The sequence below is a fragment of the Coturnix japonica genome, chromosome 1 (assembly GCF_001577835.2).
Source record: "Coturnix japonica isolate 7356 chromosome 1, Coturnix japonica 2.1, whole genome shotgun sequence".
In the NCBI taxonomy this organism is placed as follows: Eukaryota; Metazoa; Chordata; class Aves; order Galliformes; family Phasianidae; genus Coturnix; species Coturnix japonica.
This window is the reverse complement of record NC_029516.1, coordinates 128,771,145-128,792,447: the sequence shown is the minus strand read 5'-3', so window position 1 is coordinate 128,792,447 and position 21,303 is coordinate 128,771,145. Positions and strand designations below refer to the sequence as shown.

The 21,303-nt window shown below is 36.2% G+C and overlaps 1 protein-coding gene across 5 annotated transcripts in view; it reads right to left on the bottom strand.

Moving 5' to 3' along the window:
* Positions 1–21,303, bottom strand: part of FGF14 (fibroblast growth factor 14) — a 357,381-nt gene that overhangs the window by 196,139 nt on the left and 139,939 nt on the right. Inside the window, exon 1 of one of the 5 annotated variants that reach the window (XM_015851494.2) lies at positions 21,041–21,265. The exons of 3 other annotated variants lie outside the window; for them this stretch is intronic. In XM_015851494.2, coding sequence (XP_015706980.1) covers positions 21,041–21,116 — 76 coding nt within the window. In that variant the 5' untranslated portion in view covers positions 21,117–21,265. Of the gene's footprint in view, positions 1–21,040; positions 21,266–21,303 lie in introns of those variants that run through there. One more of the 5 variants, XM_015851495.1, reaches the window with a different exon arrangement.

The following is a 21,303-nucleotide window of genomic DNA, read 5'->3' as shown; positions in this document are numbered from 1 at the left end:
CGATTCCACATTAATTCATGATTTTCTTAGACCATATCTTTCCACCAAACCAGGTGTAGCAGAGGATAGAATCTGAGAAGGCTTTCCAACAATAGCCCATAGCAAATTTTGAACTCATTCTGAAGATGCAGAAAGAGGCAACGGCATTTGCTGTTATTGGAAGGGGGCCCTCCCATGAGGTACAAACCTGCTCCAGTTTCAGGAGAGTGCTCATCAACTTGTTTCATGTGTTCAGGATGTTTTATTCTCATGTTTTCTGAGTCACGACAATTCTAATGATATTCACTTAGTTTTGTACTACTAATAATTGATACTTAACAACCTTTCAGGCCAAGAAGGGGTATGAAATGATGAGAGAAACACACATTGTGATAAATAAAAGATTTAAGAATCTTACTCAGTTGCTATGCTAATAGCCATTACAGATGCCATGACTTCATGAAGTACATATTTTTGCACAAGTTCTGAATTAAAATTTTTCTTAAGAATAAAATTAGAAGCTTGATCATGTGTATGTCTATTTTTATATGCAGAAAAAGTAGACCTATTCTGTGAAAGATAGAACTGAGAAAAGAGATGATGAAGATTTATTTTAGATTCATGCAGTACTGGGGCTGCCCAGTACTAAAGAGACATGGTGCCAACCCAGCAAATGCCTAAGAAGATGATGAAGGGACTGCAGCATTTATCCTTTGGGGAGAGGATGAGGACCTGGGATCATTCAGCATGGAGAAGTCTCATGGAGCTTTTATCTACACGTATGAATACTTGATGGGGGAAGCAGAGAAGATTCAGTCAAAATCTTCACAGTGGTGCCAAGAAAAAGAACAACTGGCAACGGGAAACAACTGAAAAGCAAAGAATTCTCTTTATACATAAGTAAACATTTTTGCTCTGAGAGAGAATAAAAACTGGAACAGGAAGGGTGTGAGGTCTACATCCTTGGAGATATTCAAAAGCCAATTCAATATGGTCCTAAGTAGCCTGGCCTAGGAGAATCTGCTTTGGGTAGGGACATTGGACTAGATGCTCTTATGATGTTCTGTCCAATGTCTCCCATTATGTGATTCTATGATTTTTTCTGCATTAGCTACTTTGTTTTGACTTGTATTTGTTTATGATTTTACTTCACAACACTTAAATACTTCTGCTAGATTTTTGGATCTGTAGAAGAATAAGTGTTGCAAAATCCATTTTAATGTATTTTCCCAGTCACAACAGTTCCAGGAAGTTCAGAATAGCATATGCTCCCCCAGCCATAACGTACTTGATTGTTTACCAACAAATGAAAGATCAGTTTAGCAATAAGAGAATCTTGACACTATTCACTGTTCTCTGCATCTCTCAAAGCCAATTATTAACAAATTAAATACCAATAAGTCTATAAAAGTGGCCCTGAAGTTTAAATAGCTAAACTAATAATACTTTGTTCTCCTATTTAATTAGAAACAAATGACCGTCCTTCAATAGGTGCCATAAAAATTATGTGCATGAGTTCAAAATTATTTAATATCTTTCTGTAGTGACTTAACAGTTTCTCCATCCAAAACAATACATTACATTACAACAGCCAAATCTCCAAGGGGCTGGTTTAGACTGGAGGCTCTACCAGATGCCACAAGTCACAAATAATACTCAAGTGAAAAATGTCAGGAGTATGCAAAAAAATAATGCCACAAAAACAAAGGCAAACCAAAATAACTTCAGAAATCATTTAAGGCTTATAAAAGATTACTAACTCTGGCTTAAACTTCAACTAGTTACTCAGATGTTATTCTATTTTCTTTTAGTAATATAACTTTAAGAAAGGATTCATACACTTATAAATAGGGAATGAAAGACATTTATGTTCACTGCAGATGAATCTTCCTGCTTATTTTCTAACAAACTTCTCAAGCATGCACTGTTCTATACTTATGATCCTAACACTGCTTTGGTGCAACAATTGTCCTTTTCTCACCTGTTTGAACTGGGCCTACTCTAGTGGGGAACTCTAGATGTCATTCTAACGTTACTAGTCAACTTTATTTAATATTACCCTAAAAATAACACTGTTGCTCAGTATTATCCTAACACAAACATTAAATCATTATGCCCTCTAGCAGAACACATAATATATTACACCTACCACATCCTAATTGTGCACTGCTGCCAAAATTGCTTTTCCATTCTCTATCCTGACATTGCGCACTACACTTTGTGAGCATGGATAGGGCTGCAAGACAAATGGGATAAGTTTGATAGTGACTCTAGTGATTCCCTGCATTCTGAGTTTTCACTAGTTAATTTTCCACAAGAGAAATCACTGAGTCAACTTCATGCTGCAAAAGTAAAAAAAAGACTGAAGTTGGCAGTCTTTTGGGGTTTGGGTGGTGATTAGACTCTGAGTTAGATTTCATCAGTGCTGGTTGATCATAAGTATGAAAATAAACTGTATCATCTTGTACATAAACATAGTCACAGAACTGTACTGATTTTTAGTTTTTCCCAGTGGCCAGACTGCTGATCAAAATCCAAGGAGAGCACACTTCAGAAAGAAACAGAACTATTAAAAAATTAAAATGTACTTATAAATCAGTAGATATAGGACCTATTTTTTTTCATTTACACATTTTTCTTCCACCCTCCACCTCCTTGGATGAGTCACACCACTAAATGGAAACTAATGGAAACTAATTCCCACCAGACTTTCTCCCAGAGAAAAGGGTTTTCCAGTCAGCCAGGAGATCAGGACATTTGTGAGAGCTGTCTTTCATTCTTGAAAAAATAAAAATAAAAAAATTCAAGTCATTTTTTATGATTTGACAAGTATTACACTGAGCTGCTGCTTATGAAACCTACTTGGCTGTATAGATATTCAATCCTATTTTCAGAAACATGACAGAAAGAATCATGCTTGATTATAAAGCAATCCACTGACACCCATCAATCAAACAAGCAGAGCAACTCAGAAAAGCATATACCCCGGAAAATGTTCTCGACTAGAGCCCTAGCCTTGGATGCAGACTCCATTTCTTGCTTTTCCATAAACCTCTCAAGATAATTTATTGTTACTAAATCTACAAAGTGACTGAGAGCATTATAACACCAAACATCTGAAGCCCAAATCTTAAAATGTCTGGGCCTGAATTCATAAAAGGTCTTAAAAAATAATCCAGTAAAAGAATTAGCTGTTGTAGAAGAACTATCTGTCTTAAATTAAGCATGTCTAAATGTCATTGTCTAAATAATTTCTAATTTGGTAAAGCTCATTGAAAGAGTGGAATAGAAAATTCAGAGCTAGACACACAGATTAAGCACACAACTCACAAGGAGAATTAAAAACAAGGCAAGGGATTCATGTTCTGAGGGGGAGCTCACCAAAAGCTTTGAAGTAGAAAATACAAAAAAACAAGAGATGTAAGATCATCTTTTGCAGAGCTTCAACTGTCAGTCTGCTTGGAAACCACAACCCTGATCTCATTTGCCCAGCAGTGTCCACAGACAATCTTTTCAAGATATGAACAGGGAGCAGCAGAGGGCTTGTTATTTCCCCTTCCTTATACAATCACAGTAACTGATCCCAAAGTGAATTCCAGATTGAAGTGTCCTCCACAACCCATGGGACCAAAGCCATGAGTTGAGATTAAACTGCCTCTTCTGAAGCCCAGCCACAGTACTGAAGCCCAGACAGCACTGACAGAACAAGACCCTAGAGTGGCTACCTAACAGCTGGCTGTGCCCCAAATATTCAATTCTTGCTCGTATTTCCTAAGAAAAGGACAAAAACAGTCATTAGATATAACACTTTATTTATTATTAACACTGACCAGTAGAGCTATAGTAGAAAAACAACAAGCTTAATTGAAAGAAAAATATGTTTAGAAAAATTAAAATTCAAAACCTAATTTGTGGATTTACTTTTATCACACAGTCAAATGGATATTCCACATCATGAAACAAGGGAGAAACCTTGCCACTTTTCTCAGCCTCCTGCCAAACTGCTTGTTGCGTAGCCAACACCATCTATGGGGGAAGATGTTCCAGCAGGAGTGTGTAGTTTTACACAAAGAAAAATCTCTTTAAGGATAGTTGCAGCAGTTTCAGGTTGCTATTTAACTAGTCTATTTATCCAAAGTTAAAACATTTCTTCCTTTTTTGCCTGTTCTCAAATTTGGTTATTTCACACACCTAGCAGAGGTTTTACAAAGTATGCTCAGTAGGTTGTTTCTTCCCCTCCCTCTTTTCGTAAGGGAAAGCTAACTAAATAGAAACAATGGACATCTGAGAAAACACCTCCACTGTTTCTAAAAGAAAAAAAAAGTTGTTGTAGTGTTGTCCAGAGAAGCAGTGGTTCAAAATTAGGCTGACTACATTTAAATTGTCCTTGGAAGGCACATAAATCATAATCACTTCCAAATCATAATCACTTAAAAAGAAATATGGATAAATAACTTCCCAAAACAAAGAAAGCAAATAGCAATAACTAAAGCTAACTTAAGGAAGGACATTGCTTTTGTTCTTGGTATGCATATATCAAACTAAAATAGGTATATGTATACATGCTTGGTTATACACATAAGCAAAATTATATACAAAAAATAAGACTAATCTGAGAATTTGTGCCATTAGATAGGGTAACACTGAAAATGGTTGACCTCCGTGGAAAACACTGGAAAAGCTGCTTGCTCCTGCCTACCCTACTCACTAGAGCCTGCACAAATACTTTGCAGCAAAGCAGGAGCTGCCATGCCACTGTCCTACATCAGCGTTGGCATTTAAATGCGGGTGTGTGTCTGTTTCTCTCCTTCCTTACTTCAAGGTATGACAAGATGAGCCCCGTACAATCGCTTTATAACATCTTATTGCTTGTATTTCTGCAATTTATCTTCTTCATAAACATCCTATGCTTTAGACTACAGGCACTAAGATGTGAGCTACCTCAAAGGGGAATGGCATCAAAATCTATCCCCACCTCTACATTGCTCAGGATTCAAAAATGACCACAGGATGATGCAGGAAACAAAAAGCTACCCCTCAGCAGTTATCTTTCCTACTCCTGTTATATTATTATTTAAAGTTTAACTTTGAATACTGAAAGTTGCAAACAGTTTTTGGTTAAAATTCATCTTCACCCAGAAAAAAATAACCAGCAACCAGATTAATATGGGCTTGCTCATTAGCTCATTGCTACTCAGTGACAGATGTTTCTCTAAGCAATTGGTTCACTCACAGAAAGTCTGGAAAACACAACTTCAACCATTTGTTTTCTCCCCCAGGACATGTACTGACAATGGACTCTGTTCTGAAAGCTTTCAGATATGTTTACATGCACACAGAAATCCCATATCTTGAATAAATTCAAACAGCTCAGTCTGCTTTTAAATTTCAGAATGAATTGAATGATCAATAAAGAAACTAAAAAAAAACAAAACATTTCCAGCATTAATTTCCTCTTAAATCTTAGTTCAGTTCTCTCATTAGCATTGATGTTTACTCTTATGAAGCTGAGCATCATTATTCCCTGCCTAAGCATTCACTCCAAAATACATTACATCATTGATTGCTAAATCCAGGGATGTGAAAGAGTGATGTCAGAAAAATGAGCTTGGAGCAGTAAGTAACTGAGGACGAGTTTTGGCAACAAGTGCTATTAAAGATTAAATCCATATGAAAAATGTTCTGAGGTTTGGAGAGATGCTACCTGACTAGACAAAGTCTAGTTAAATCTAAAGCTTTTCACAAATATTGTGCCAAACATTTGTGCTACAGGAATGACCCTAGAAAGAAAAGTATTTGAATGCCCTCTGTTTCAATAAATAATGGCAGCAGAGAAATATCATACTACAATGATCACATTTACAAATATCTAAAGAGTCTAGAAAAGGCAATTCAGAATAAAGCTAGTTATCCCTCAAGCATTCCAAAAGATGAGAGTTCTTCCCTCCTAGATGAAAAGCAGGTCTTAACTCTAACTGGAGATCTTAAGAAAACATTTTCCCATTCATTTTCTCTGTCACTGCATTTTGCACCACTCTAGGAATTTCTTTATTTTTAATTCCTCACTTTTCTTAAATAGGAAAGCTAAGTTCTAAAATATGGGTGGGTTTTTGTTTGTTTGTTTGTTTTCCTACAGTTTCTTTTACTTTCATTACAATTGACTCAGAAGACAATTCCTCACACTAGGTTTTTATTGTCTTTTAAATCAGTTTTTACAGGAGATGCAAAATTAGGTGTTCAAAGCTACAACAACATCCCTTGGAAAGAGCAAGTTATGCTTTTCAGGGGGGAGATAGCATCCTGGGCTGTACCAGAGCTTTATGCCTACAACACCTTCTCTAGAGAAAGAAATATTTCAGACACAATGACAGTGAGATTTTAATGCTAAGAAGATTATACTTCCTCTGCGTACTGTTAGCATAGGGCCTTTTGTGAATATTGCGCAGTATTTTCAATTCTCCTTAGGTTACCTTCAGACGCATTAGTTATTTACCACAAAAACAGTATATTCTGTAATACGAACAGTGTCAATGCAGAAAGTTTAGTCAAAACTATCTTTAGGCTTGTTCATAGTATGCACACTCCACTTGGAATTTAATACTTTTTCATTAAAAATAATTAAAATCAAGTACTTTTATGCTTTGCAATAGTTAATTTTCTTAAGCAATTTTCACACATTATAAGGGATAGTAAGAATTCATCATAGATTGATGTAGAAAGCACTAATATCATTTTCACCAAGAACATCACCTACAAAGGGCTTCACTTCATACACTGAGTATTTCTTCACTCAGCCTTCTTGGCAACTTTATTAATACATATAAAACTCTTAGAGGTAGTTCCCTTCATAGGAATGCTTAATTAGAGGAAGAAGTCCTTGCATGCATACAGAGGGTAATGTGAACCAAGAGGCTCTGGGGCAGAACACACAATCTACCCTGAGAAAGACCCAATTACCCCTATTCATACCCACAAAACAAAAAGTCCTGTTACTCTGACTGTAAGATATAGCTGATTATATGAATGGATTACCAGTACAAATTTTATTTCTTACACAGAGATTTACTGAGCTGCAAAAAAACATGAGAGATCTTGGGAAAGTGCTGCTGTTGCTAGTTCTGTGATGTTGCTGAACTCTGAAGACAGGCTGGCTGAATGATGAGGGCAGTGCCTCTGGCGTGAATTTTTACTGCAGCTGCCACCAGACACATGCTACAGATTTAATGTGTCATGTTGTTTGAAACTATGTACACGTACACACACACACACACAAAGAAAGAGAAGTGCAGTTCTGGTGTAAAGCTGTACATGTCAACAAATAGCACTTGCAATCACAAGTTCTCACCCTTCCAAAACTCCCTTTGAAAATTCTGTAAGAGCGCTGAATTATTTTGATAGTACTTCATCTGTGACAATAATACAAATATGCTCATTACTCACACAGAGAGAAAATAGAATGCCTCACTATTTATCTTTTTTTTAAAATAATTATTTAACACAAAGTAGAATTCAGACATGCAATGAAAACAGTGATCTATACCACTTCCACATCAGTCGTTTTAAGACTTCATGAAGGATCAAAGATCATTCAGTGGGATTTCTGATGAAACAATAAGGCTGAAAACTTCACAACTGCATACTTTCAATTTCCTCAGATATTTCAAATATCCTTCATTCCAAATCCAAATACCATCCTAACAGTTCTCTTCAAAGAGCAAACTGCACCCAGTATCAACTAACATGCACAATCAAAAATCACAACATTCTGCCCAAAAACTAAATTAGTAGTAGCAATCCCTATCGGAAGACTACTTCACATCAAATTTCACCTCCCTTCTCTATCCCAACATCCTCAAATAAAAAGTCTGCAAAACAGAGAAAAAAAAATTAAATATTAATTCTAGTGATATTTCCATCTAGAACAGAATTTTGCAAGTTATACAATTATTAATGCTATTTCATATTACCATTATTTCCTTCACTACATATATTATCTTATTGCTGCCCAATGGTCAAATAATGCTCAGAATTGCTCAACAAATATGTAATTTTAAGCAGTTTTTCAGGGTTACTGTTGTTTTGGTTTTTTGTTTGTTTGTTTGATCTTATTAAGTTACTTACCAATCATTTGTAAGAACCTAAGAAGAATTTTAAGACCACAGTTCACAGCACAGGCTTGTAGGATGATAGTTATTAGGTTCAACATGAATACAGCTGTGTACCTACACACCATATGTTTACACTAACCATTCACTGAAAAAATACATTACTAGACCCAAATATTAATTGCACAGTGGTAGCTGTCCAGCATCTTAATAACATTGTATTGAGGAAGATATTTAAACAAACTGAAAATGTTGTCCTCAGTCACCATATCATCACTTAGACAACAGGATATGGGAACAGGTGATATATTTTTTCTTGCAAGTGAAGCCTCTCAGTTCTTTCTTAAAAGATGTTGGGTTTAGAAAAGAGATTGTATTGAGTGCGTTACAATATGTGTTGCATTTAGAAGCTATAAGAGAGTAGAAAAAGAAAAAATACCCCCTGGATTTGAGTGGTGACATGCTGGCAAAGCTGCCCAGAGAAACTGTGACTGCCCCATCCATGGAGGGGTTCCCCAGTTTGGATAGGGAAAGGAAAGAAAATGAAAGGAAAGGGAAAGGGCAACACAAAGAGGGGAGGAAGGTACCATTTAAAGCAAATGGAGGAGGAAGAGGAGAGTTGCTTCTGCCTCAAGCCAACCAACCAGCTTTATTCCCAGAACTAACAGGTCACCATTATGAAGAAAAAGTATGGTCTCACTAGTTGCTTCGATCAGAATGTTTTGACAAATTACTAAAGTCCAATTCTTTAGTCCTGTATCTATTCAAGAATAGTTATAGGCTCCCTCTATCTGCTTATCCCCTCTTTTTCTCTAAGGTTGACTAACTGGAAAGAGAAACAAAGGCATAGTTACTGGTAACTACAGGTGCAGTAGGCTGTCAGCCTTATGGGTTTGCATCTTTTACAGGGCTCCAGGCTTCATAAGTGAGACACTGAAACTGAAGAAAACTGCTGAGGGACATATAATGTAGAATATAAAACCTTTTGTAAACAAAGTGGTAGAAAACAGAACAGGAATCAAAGGCTGAAAAATTCTACAAAAAACTGATGTAGAAAAAACAGTAGGTGAAATGATGTTTAAAAGTACTCTGAAACCAGAAGCTATTCTGCTTGCTCAGAGATAATATGGAACTATGACAAATGTCCACACTAACAGTTTCAATATCACTGATGATGGGAACAGCAGCGCCAATACAAGTGACCAGTGGTTCATTCTGGACAGGAGCACACAGACAGTAAAGCCCTTCCAAAGGGCTTTCTTCATTCTGATATCTAAACCTCCCTGGTGTTATGCATTGATGGATGTATAAAGATGAAAACATTTCAAAACCAGACAAACTTTTTCTTGGTTACCTGTTCATGAATGTGGGGCGGGGAGAGGGGCAAGGGGAGTGGGCCTGGGGGTGGTGGAAATAATTGACTGAGCATTTTAACAGCTTTTATAAATAACACTTCTGACACTCAGTACATTCAGCACAGCTAACACTCTTAATGTACACAAATAGTAAGGAAATCCTGCAAAACTGTAGCAAACTTTTAAAATGTAGATTTAACCTAACAGTAAGCTTGCAAAAAGATTGGTAATTTCAGAGTTTTCTACCTAGATCCAAACAGAAATAACATCAAATTGGGTTAGAACTGCTGATGCATGGGTAAGAAAGATGATTTTTCAAGCTTTCTACAAAATAATTACACACACACACAAGCGCATTTCATCTGTCAGTAGGAGAATCTGTAGCAAATTGAATTCATAATAAAATGTAACTTTGTGTTTTTGAAATAGCATTAGTGGATACTTGATTGCTAAGAAACAGTTATCATAAAGAAAAGATGGGAAAATAATTCAAATTAGTTATTTTGGCAATTTACAGAATGTGTTATTTTATTAATTAAAAAAAATGAACTAATTAATGCAAGAATGTCAATATATCATATCTTACTAATGTAGCATGCCAACTTCTTTTGACCCACTTTGAGCTTTCAGTTTAATTGTTGTTTTCAAACAGCCTCATTTTTAAAGGATTTATAGCTCTTTAATTTTTACCCATAATACATTCCCAGATCGCAGTAGAACTGTTCATGCCATGATGTGGTCCTGAGGAATATGATTTAGCCTGGAAGTATTGGTAATGGTTGGACTAGATGGTCTTCTAGGTCTTTTCCAACCTTGATAATTCTGTGATTCTGTGATTCTGTGATGATATGTAGAGCACACATACACATCTTTTGCAGGACTAGGGCCCAATTCTCAAACTAAGCTACACATTCAAGTACTAAGTCAGTCCTTCAACACAGAGAAAAAGGTTGCCAATTGACTGTATTGGTCATTCAAGTTTTCGGAATGTGTGCTCAGGAAGAAAGGGGGTAAGATCTCTCTAACAAAGTATGTAGACAAATTATTTAAGAGAAGATATATTCCCGGTAAGGATCTACAAACTGTGAATTTTTTGTAAAAATTAAAAATCATCTGGAGAGAATGTCTGATATTTATGGACCTGATCCAGGTCTATAAATATCTAAGGTGTGGGGAGCAAATTGGCCAGGCCAGACGCTTTTCAGCAGTGTGTGGAGAAGGACAAGGGGAAACGGCCAGAAACTGGAGTAAAAAAATACTACAATGCATACCTTTGGTATAGTTAAAATGCAACTCAGTGTCCTGAGATCTCCTTATAAGGCCATAAATGATTATTTTTTCTTTATTAGTCTTATTTGAAAAATGTTATTTCCTTACAACTACTAAAAGTAGAAAACTCATATTACAATAACATAAACAGCAGACTCTGCCAGTTAGAAATCTTACACAAAATACTGTAGATTTATGCATAGGTGATTTGTGGGGGCTTTACTGGTAAAGTACACAAGCATCAAGCAAAGCTGTATACAAATGCAGTTCTATTATAGAATGTCCCAAGAGAAATTTTAACAAAACCTACCCTAACAGTAATAAAAAACATCTTTATAACTGTTATATGGCAAGCTAGTGCTGCTTAGATGGCAGGCAGTAATTTGTTAATCCAAAATGGTCAAACTGTTATGAATTATGTGGCTGTACTCACGTACTTACTTCCTGTAATCGCTATTGAATAACAATTACTTCATAAATGATAGTTAAGATGGGAAAGAATGGCCTCTCCCACACAAAATAACTGTGTCTCCAAATGCCTGGGTCACTACAGAATATTTCCAATTTGGAGCAATCACATTTCATTTAACTTTTATTAAGTAATGTTTGCAAAGCAAAGTGCTTTGAAAATGACAGTTCCAAGTACTAACAGGCAAGACAAAATTACAAAAATGACAGTGCCAAATACTATGAAGTAAGGTAAAATTACAAAAATTACAGGTAAGTGAGAAAGCTTTCACAAATCTTCTACATGTCATTTTTTTTCTCATTTGAGAGAAGGAGAATGTCTACTTGGATTCATAAAAGGTCCTCATTACAATTGCTATAATATATATATATATATGCATGTAAATAACAAAGATGCCTGCTGGATGCTTTTACTACATCCTTGAATAATCACTCTCAATGCAACACATTTACTTGCTATCCATGGATAAAGACTAATACCTATAACACATCCTAAGAATCTGAAATAGTAAAAGCAGAGCTGAATTTGGGAATCCAAGCCTCACATATATCAGAAAAGACTTTGGACAGATCGAGGGATATTAATTAGAGCAATACCCAGAATATTTAATCTGAACCACAAGTGGTCCTATTTAGTGGCATAGTTTCCTCTCCTGTTCATTCGCTACAGGATGGCAGTTCTGACTACTTTTGTCCTCCTTTTGTATTTCTGCTAGCAATGCAAACAAGCTGAAAAAAGTCAGTTCTCCTTAGCTACACCTGAGCTGTAGGGCAGCCTCAGCGAACACCCCCTACTGGGGTGTTCTTTCCACTCTCCCCCTGCACTTCTCCAGCAGCCTCCTCATCCAGCATCTCAGCCTGCTTCCTAGGAGAGGAAAGAGAGGGGGATGGAAGACAGAGAGGAGAGTAGACATCTTCTTTGCTACTCCACTGTATATCTGGGGTGCACCTGGGATGCACCGCTAGGAACTCAGAGCTCCCAAAGTTTAGACAGACATCTGCTCAGAATATCATCTGTTCCATATTCCCTCATAAAGGCATGTGTTTAAACATAGTCACTTTCAAACATCATGTGCCAATGAGGGCAGAGACTGTCACATGACAAGGTTACAGAATTGAACCTTGCGGGCTGCTCATTGTTCTTACTGTTCTCTGTATCACAGCAGTGATACTGATAGTGACCATGTTGGATCTCTTGCACTGCACTGCATGCAGATACACAAGATGGCAGCTTTCCACCCAGGAAGGTTTTGTGTTCTAAATATAAATAAGATCCCATTTATAAATAGCAAAAGAATAATGTGGATAAATAGCCTCCTTTGGCAGCATCATAATGATTCAAAATTGCATCAATGGAAACAGAGAAAATTATCAGAGTTGCCTTAATCCTTTGTATGTTATATTGGAGAACTTTTATTTCTGTAGCTGGATGAAAAGAAAGCGACATAAAGCATCCCCAAAGAAAAATCGTATGAAACAAAAAGATTGTGAGGATTAAGATAAGAAGTCAAAAGTTGAAGGTACTGCTCATGGTAACCTCTGAGATGGGGACTGATGCTAAGAAAAGGACAAAACTTTCTTATTTTCTAGTGGAACTCCCCTGTAGTTTGACACTGATTCCTTTTCCTTAATGGTTGGATACAGCTTGCTATACAACCTCATTTCAACGAGTTGCTTAGTAGAAACTGCTGGTCTCCATTATATTGCTGAATCTTACACAGGCATAGTTAAATGCTACATAAATAACAATCCCAAGCACATTTCGCCAGATGGTTCTTTCAGAGACATGTGTAGGCATCCAGAAAGCCCACAAAGATAGCATTCATAACGGGCATAGTTACTAAGCATACCTCCAGAAGCAGTACAAATACAAACAGCAATGCAGAAAAACAGCTATAAAAGGAATAGATTTGATTTATCATTGTGCCACACAAGTTTCACGCGACTCTAATTCCAGCAGTTTTCCCAGGAACCATTCCAATTGGTTCTGGTGGACGGAGAGTAGTTTTAGGCAGAGTTATAGAAATGAATCAGATCCTCTATCAACTGCTGTTATAGATTTCTCCCTGTCTAAAAGGAAATATGTCCCTGTCCAAGAGAAAATATGAGACATTTTTGAGAGTAACTGCAAAAATCTCATCTTCATAGTGATCACCACACATTAAGAAGAAGAGTAAGATGTTTCCCAGGGCCAAAAAAAAGTGGAAAATGTTGATTTCATTATTAAAGCTGTGACGTGGGGTATACATCTGGGGAGATAAAGCATAACCTTGCAAAGCAAATAAGCGCAGATATAACGAGTGTGACAGCTGATGGTGGATGATGCTGCAGCCCTCCTGGGGAAGCTCTGCATTCCATTAAAATAACAAAAAAGCCCAACCCAATATGACTTGCAGGTTGTCTGTAAGCTGTGACATGCTCAGGCTTTCTGTTGAGGCTGAAGCAGAGTCAAGCCATTCCCAGGAGGTACCTTGCACCCTCCCTAGTCGCTGCAAAAGTAGAATATCTTCTTTTTCTCAGGGGCTCTTTATCTCTCCTGAGACCTTCTAGTTCTTTTTATTATAATTATTTCTTAATTTACCGTGTTCAGTAGATGTCTAGACATTTGTGAAGAATGTATGATAGTTCATTTCAGCTGCACTGAAATCAAAATTCTCATTTCTAATGCATGCTGATAAACACACATTTTTGCTGAAATGAAGTAATGGCAGTTAACAACATTTAAACTCAGAAAATATCATACAAGAGTCTTTGTGGGGGAATTTCTGACTCAACACCAAAGCAAATGTATTAACCTAACACTTAGAGATTCCGAAAAGAAACCAGTCACATAAAACAAAATACAAAAGAAAATAAATAGTACCGTTAATTCATGTACAAGCAAAGAGTTCTCTTCATAAGTAAGTGTGTTTGAAATGATTTTCTAAGACAATCTTTTTTTTTCTTTGTAACAGCATAAAATATTTCTAATGAAAGTTAGCAAATACCATCAAGACTTATACTATAAAATCAGTTTTGGAAAGCAAAACTGGATGTTATAAAGATTTTAAATATCTACTCAGAAAAAAAGCCAAGGAAAAAAAAATAACATTCACTTCCTTATAATGTATTACAATATCACAAGACAAAACTTTTTTTTCTGAGACTGTTTTCTATTACGCTTCAGTTCCTTGGATAATAAGCTGGTATAAATTGCATTTTCTAACTTACTCTGAAAACAAAAATATCTCCCAGCACTATTTTTTTTTATTTTTTTTTTTTCCCTACAGAATTATTGCCTGGTGCATATTTGCCTTACTGGCAAAATGCTGTTCTCCTGGGTCATCCAAGCTGTAATCTAAAAAAAAAAAATAAAAAAAAATAAAAAATTAGATGCATGGATGAACATAAATACACCATTATATTTGGTTAGGCTTTGTTGTTTGTTTTTATGTTTTTTGTTTGTTTGTTTTGGTTTGGTTTTTTTTTTTGCTGGTGGTGGTTTTGTTTTTTCCCCAGTGATTGGCTTAAACTTACAAACCAAGACAGTAAATAAATAAAAATACCAAAGATACACTTTCTGCACTGGAACAAACAGTGACATGGAAATCTCATGAGAAATGCATGGAAAGACCGATTTATTTCTCTTTTGCTCTGTGTCATGACAACGTAATCCTGATAAATTGAAAGGAATAAGAGTTTCAAGGCCTACCTTGGACAGCAATGAGAACTTTGAAACGGAATTAAGGTCCCAGGTGATTAGGTAGATTTTAGAAGGTCTCACATCCTCTTTGCTAAAGTGTTGCTTTGACATTGCTAGTGAAAAAATAACTTGTGATATTTCTTAAAGCTACCGTAGATAGTTTATAAATATTGTACATATGCAAGACAGGAAAATAAATGTTAAATTAAAAACAAAAATTTGTTACCATTGGTCACAGAGAGAAACAACAGGACACAGCTGTTTTTTCTGAGAACAGGATAGTTGCAAACCTCTTCATCAACAATTCAGGTGCTTAACCTATAGTAGACAGCATTTGGAGTTGTTATAGCAGGGATTACATAAATACCTTCTTAACTTCATATATGGGGTGAAAAAGTATAAGATTAAGCAGCAGTAGAATTGACCTGCATTCTGGTCAGTTACTGGTAAATGAGATATCCAATTAGCTTTCAACAAGCTACAGCTGTATCAGTGGCTAATGTAAGTGTACTCAGTGAATATTTTACAGAGCTGTCACAAGGAAAATAATGTTGAGAGATAGAGATCTCTGATAATCTCAAAGGAAATGGGCTTCTGACCACAGAGAAGAGAAGTGAGACTACAGAGAGCTGTGATACAATTATAGCCCTGCTGAAAAGCGCTTGGGAGTTCTGGGGGATGGTAAGCTGGAAATGAGCTAGCAATGCATCCTCACAGCCCAGCAAACCAACAGTATCCTGGTCTGTGTCAAAAGCAGCATGGCCAGCAGGGCAAGGAAGGTGATCCTGCCCCTCTACACTGTCCTGGCAAGCCCTCACCTGGAGTACTGGGTTCAGATGTGGTCGCTTCAGTACAGGAGAGACATGGATCCATTGGAGTGAATCCAGAGAAGAACCATAAAAATGACCCAAGGGATGAAACACCTCCCCTATGAAAATGACTGAGAGAATTGGGGGCTGTTCAGCCTAGAGAAGAGAAGGCTGTGGGGAGACCTACTAGTGGCCCATCAGAAGTATCTAAAGGAGGGCTATAAGAATCTGCTAACAGGATCTTTTGTGATAAAACAAGGGGAGATATTTCCAAAATAAAGAGGGGAGGTTTAGATTGGATATAAGGAAGAAGCTTTTTACAATAAGGGTAGTGAGGCACTGCAATAGGTTGCCTAGAGAGTTGGAGGATGCTCCCTCCTTGGAGACATTCAAGGTCAGGCTGGATGATTCTCTGAGCAACCTGGTCTAGCTGTAGGTGTTCCTGTTCATTGCAGAGGAATTAGACTAAATGACCTTTAGAGGTCCTTCCCAATCCAGATGGATCTGTGATTCCATAAACACCCTTCCAGGTGGCTGTAGTAGAGTACAAAAATGGTAAATATGTGTATATGAAATGAGATACCATAGAGAGTAGTAGGAAGAAAGGAAAAGAAAGTTGAATAGTTTAAATAAGGTCAACTTTAAGAAAAGAGAAATATTGTGAATAAGGGTTCAAAGGAGTAAACTCTGTATAAATGTCTAGGCAGCTCTTCATAGGGTTGGTGGGACTGCCACCTGCACCTGCCCCTTGCTAAGGAGATCATATGTAAAGACTCAGTTATTGCCATAGATATTCTGAACATTACTTTTATATTGGGCTCAAAGTATGGTAAATTATTGAAGTTGCAGTAGAGTGCTATGTTCTGGTGTTTTTCTTGCTTGATTATTTCTGTTCATAAATTTTCTATTATTGTTGTTGTCATTTGGGTTTTTGTTTTGTTTTATTTTTAAATTAAACCTTAACAAATAAGAAGCAAAGTATTCCTTCACCAAAGCTGTAATAAGCTGCCTTTTTTTTTTTTTTTTCTTCAGGTACTTGATTTGGGCTTCTATTTATCGAGTGACAAATTAGATGTCTCCCCATCTAGATGATATGTGGATGAGACAGGTGGAAAGCTAGATACCTGTGAATAAAATATACAGCACCTGAATAGGAGAAAAGTTTATGCAAGATAATATAAAAGACTCGAACAGAACACAAACATACTGGGCAGAGTTTCTACCTATAGTCAAGCCTTATTTTTACACCTCCATTAAAGAACACTTGGGTCATTTCTCAAAGTTCTTATTCAATTCTTTCTCTTTTAACAGTAATTCAGCAGTAGAAACAATTGTATGTTAATTAATATGTTTTGATCAATGCAAAACAAGCATTAAATGAAACTAGAGCTACAACACTTGAGTGTGATTTATTATTATTTTTTTAATAAGAGTACAAATGTTTTTTCAGGTTTTTCACTTTTTTCCCATTCTGTACCCTGTTTTCTCCTATGCTCCGGGATGCCAATTCATTTTAAGGTTAGCCATTGAGAGGTTGAGGGTGCTATAAAATTGCCTTGAATGAACAGTAACAACAACAACAACAAAATCGCTGTTTGTGCAAAGAAGCATAAAGGGAAAAATAAATAACAAAATAAAACAAAAGAAGTAGGGAAAAATAAATTGTGGGATTAAAGGTTATTTTTCAAAAAGGAAAATATTAAATAAAGTATTAGAGGGGTTCAAGTTGTAGTTCTTCCAATCATCAAAGCCAACAATGGCAGCACAATCAATGATAAAGTGTTTACAACACATTTATTAGATGTGCAACTCTACATTTTTTATTTATTTGTTTATTTTTAAGTCATAGTATATGTTGTCTGTGTAAGTGCATATTCTCGCTGAAAAAAAAAAATAAAGATATTTGGGTAATGATTAAATTACAATCCATTTTAAGTGGTTTTTATGTTTAATTTGAATCAGATCAAGATGAAAACAAAATCTAGACTGCAAATATTTTTGTCTTATTGTTTTACATCAGCCTTCAGTGGTTGTTAAATGACCTCACATCTACCAATTGCAAAACAATAATATTCTTAATGGTACATACCTCTACCTAACCTTATCTAGCAGCAGCTGCAAAGAAAGAGATTTCTTACTAACATTTCATTGTTCTCAGAGAAACACTGAATTTGCTTTAATACAAGATAGGACATATTAATCAAAGATATCAAGTATTCTTCAAAGCAAAACCTATAAACCCAATTTATTATCATTCTAATATACACATAATTTATCAAGTACAATGGTATTTTTTCAGCAAGGATGATGACTAATATTTGCAAACCTAAAGCTGACTCATCACATGAAATTTTATTGACATAAAACTAAATGTTGTTTTCTTTGTACCAAGGGTACAAACACTACCAAAAGAAAGCACAGACTGTTAAGAAGGAACACTTTGTATGCTTTCCCCTTTCAGACTATTTGAACCCTCTATTTTGACTTTTTGAATTATATATTTTTGTCTTCCAGTCCAGTTCAAGAAATTTATAATCCATTCAACGTTCGCAAAAGAGTTAAAGCAGAGAACTAAGCTCATGTTTCTCATTCACTGTCAACACAATCTATGCCATTGTACTAAAGCCCTTCATGTACTGGTAAGTTTGTATCTAAAAATGCAATGGGTCAAGGCTAAGGGTTTTTTGTGAAAGGCAGCTGTACATGTATGTCTTTTACTTTGAAAGTAATGTCCTTCAGGGGAAAAAAAAAAAAAGAAACAAAATTTTTTCAGTGATTAAAATATGAAAATTAACAGACTGCTGGCTACCAAAACCGGGAAACATATACCCCTTGTTTTCTGTAATGATTTGGTGTTGATGGTTGACGTGTGTGTGTATGCGTTAGTTGGTTTTTGTTATTTGTTGGGTACTGTTCATAAGGTTTCTGCTTGCTTGTTTTTGCAAGTTCAAAGGAAAGGAATGGTGTGGTCAACTTTATTAGCAGATTTCATTTTTCATTACAACACATACAATCTTGACTGCTTGCACTACACTGAGTTACTGGCATAAAAAAGTTCAGTGCATAAGGTAAATACCTTTTACTCTCAGGTTTTTATATAAAATCCAACAAGATTATGAGATGTCTAGGAATCAAATCCTCTCTTCTCAATCTTAATATTCACTTGTGTTTAAGCATCTTGTTGAAAGTGCATCGGTTGAATAGAAGGAGAAAGAACCCAGTCATGTTGCTAGACAAGTGTATTTATGCATATGATAAATCCTAACAATTTTCAAAGTCATTTTCAGTGTGAATCCATTAATACAATCCTTTTATAGAATAGAAGCCACATGTAGATCCAAAGGAAAACAAGATTCATAAAGGAAGAATTAAGATAAAAATATAATCTCTTACACTGTTTGTGATCTGTCTGTGCCTAGTCATAAGCATCTTGTAACAATAGACTTCTAAAGGAAAAAAGAGGTACTCTATTCTGGACAAGGTCAGAAAGGAGCACAAACTTCACGGGAATAAGCTCTGTGTATCAGTGTGCTTCCCTCTGCCCCCAGCATTCTCCTTCAGCTTGGCTTTTATGCCCAAGGCCTTGCTCATGAACAGAATGAGATACACACCTTGCTCGGGAATGATAACAATCAAAGTACTACCAAGACAGATGATGACCACAATACTGTCTCAGACTGGATGCTCAAGGAACTGATTGCAGACAAGTGGCTGAACAAGCGCCAATTGGGCATATTCTAAATGTTATGACTATGACTAAATCAAATTACTCTGGAAACAGTGACCAGCCCAAGCTGACCTTATGACAGGATCTCCACTTAATCAGAGACACCTCTAGCTTACACCTGCCCAGAGATCCCTTATGCCTTGATGTCATGACACCTTGCTGATACAGATATTTGGTATATGACCAATAGTTAAAGTTTTGTTAGCTTCATTAAGATTGTATCTTAGACTGTGCAACCTCTGTGGTTGAAGGAGTTTAGAAAGCAATAAAGTACACTTTGAACCTCATGATTCAATGGGAGGACCTCCTGGATAACTATGTATGCTGTGACTAATCAACTGTACTTCACCATCTGCAGTCTTGTTGTTTTATTTATGAGTAAGCTTTGTTAAAACACTATATTCTAGCAATAAATACATCCCTGCTTCTCTTTGATGAATGTAGATTTTATCTGCAACACTGTCAGCTTTTTCTACATCTGCAGTCTCATTTCTTTCTTTTGAAAGTGAGAGATTGTCAGAGTCCGTCTTTTGACCATTCTTATTATACCTTTTTCCAACAACAGCATTACATAGTTCTTGATACTAGGAGTTTTGAACAGCTAGCCTCATAGATTAACCAGTACTAAGAGTGAATGATGTTAACTTCACTAAATGCTACTGCTTCACACCCATTTACATTACTGAAAAGTTTTTATGCTATTCTATTCTATTCTATTCTATTCTATTCTATTCTATTCTATTCTATTCTATTCTATTCTATTCTATTCTAATGCTCTGGTAAATTCAGTCAGGTACTTTAGTTTCTCCTTCCCACATATAATATTTGCTTAGAATAAGCAAAAGGTGTTTGTGACTGCAAGTAATAAAAAATATAGAGGGGAAAAAAAAAGCCACGCAATGAAATTTAATTTTCCATCATCAACAGTCATGAGCAGACCGTTCATTGGGCTTGTTATAGGACAAGTGATCAAGAAAAAACCAGAAAACCCCACTCCAGATCTCCAGATTCACTGGAAAAATACCTTCTCACTGAAAAACAAAGAAAACCCAAAGGGTTCTTTGGGACCTTTTTACCTGCTGCAGGTTCCATTATCAAACTTTTTTTTTTTTTTCCCCTGCTAAGTGAAGCATGTAACTTCCAGAATGTAACTTCCTAACAATTTCAGTGACTTGACAGACTTGTTCATCTCCTGAGGCCTCACGTAAGAAATGCAATTGTAATCCTCTTGATACAACTGAAAGAGTATCCACAAACCACTTCAGCTACAGCGAACTTTTGCCAGAAGTATGAAGTATCCAGTATAGAAAATACTGGCAGCTATGGTTGACCATGACTATTTCTGCTGCAGAAAGCAACTGCCATGGATTTTCAGGAGCTTAGCAGATTAGTGGAACTAAATGCTTTGCAATATGAGCAGGTTGCAAAGCTGCTGTAAAACTAAAGCACCCCCCACAAAACTAAATTTTGCTGATACATGATATAGTTGTATTCACGCAATAATGTCTGCAAAGTAAATTGCACAAAACAAAGCTCATTCATATTAGATAAAGCATGCCTTACCATGAAACTGGTAAAGAAAAACATGGACATAGAAAAGTACAGACACACCCCAATGATGCCAATGGACAGAAGAGTACACCTACCATGTGAATATCCAGGCAAGGACTGATTCCCCTTTGATTGGCTTCTCCGTGCAAGTCTGCATATGTTAATACACATTTTGATGTCCCCAAGTATTGCCTAGCACAATACTTTTATTATCAGTATTTTCCAACTTTGATTTGAAACAAAGCCAGCTCTGTTCTCTTGTGAAAGCAGCACAAGGCACTGTTTTATTGTGTGTGTAACAGACTGATGGAGAATGCAGGCAGCTCAACAAGCCAAGGCTATAAGAGCAAGAATGTGA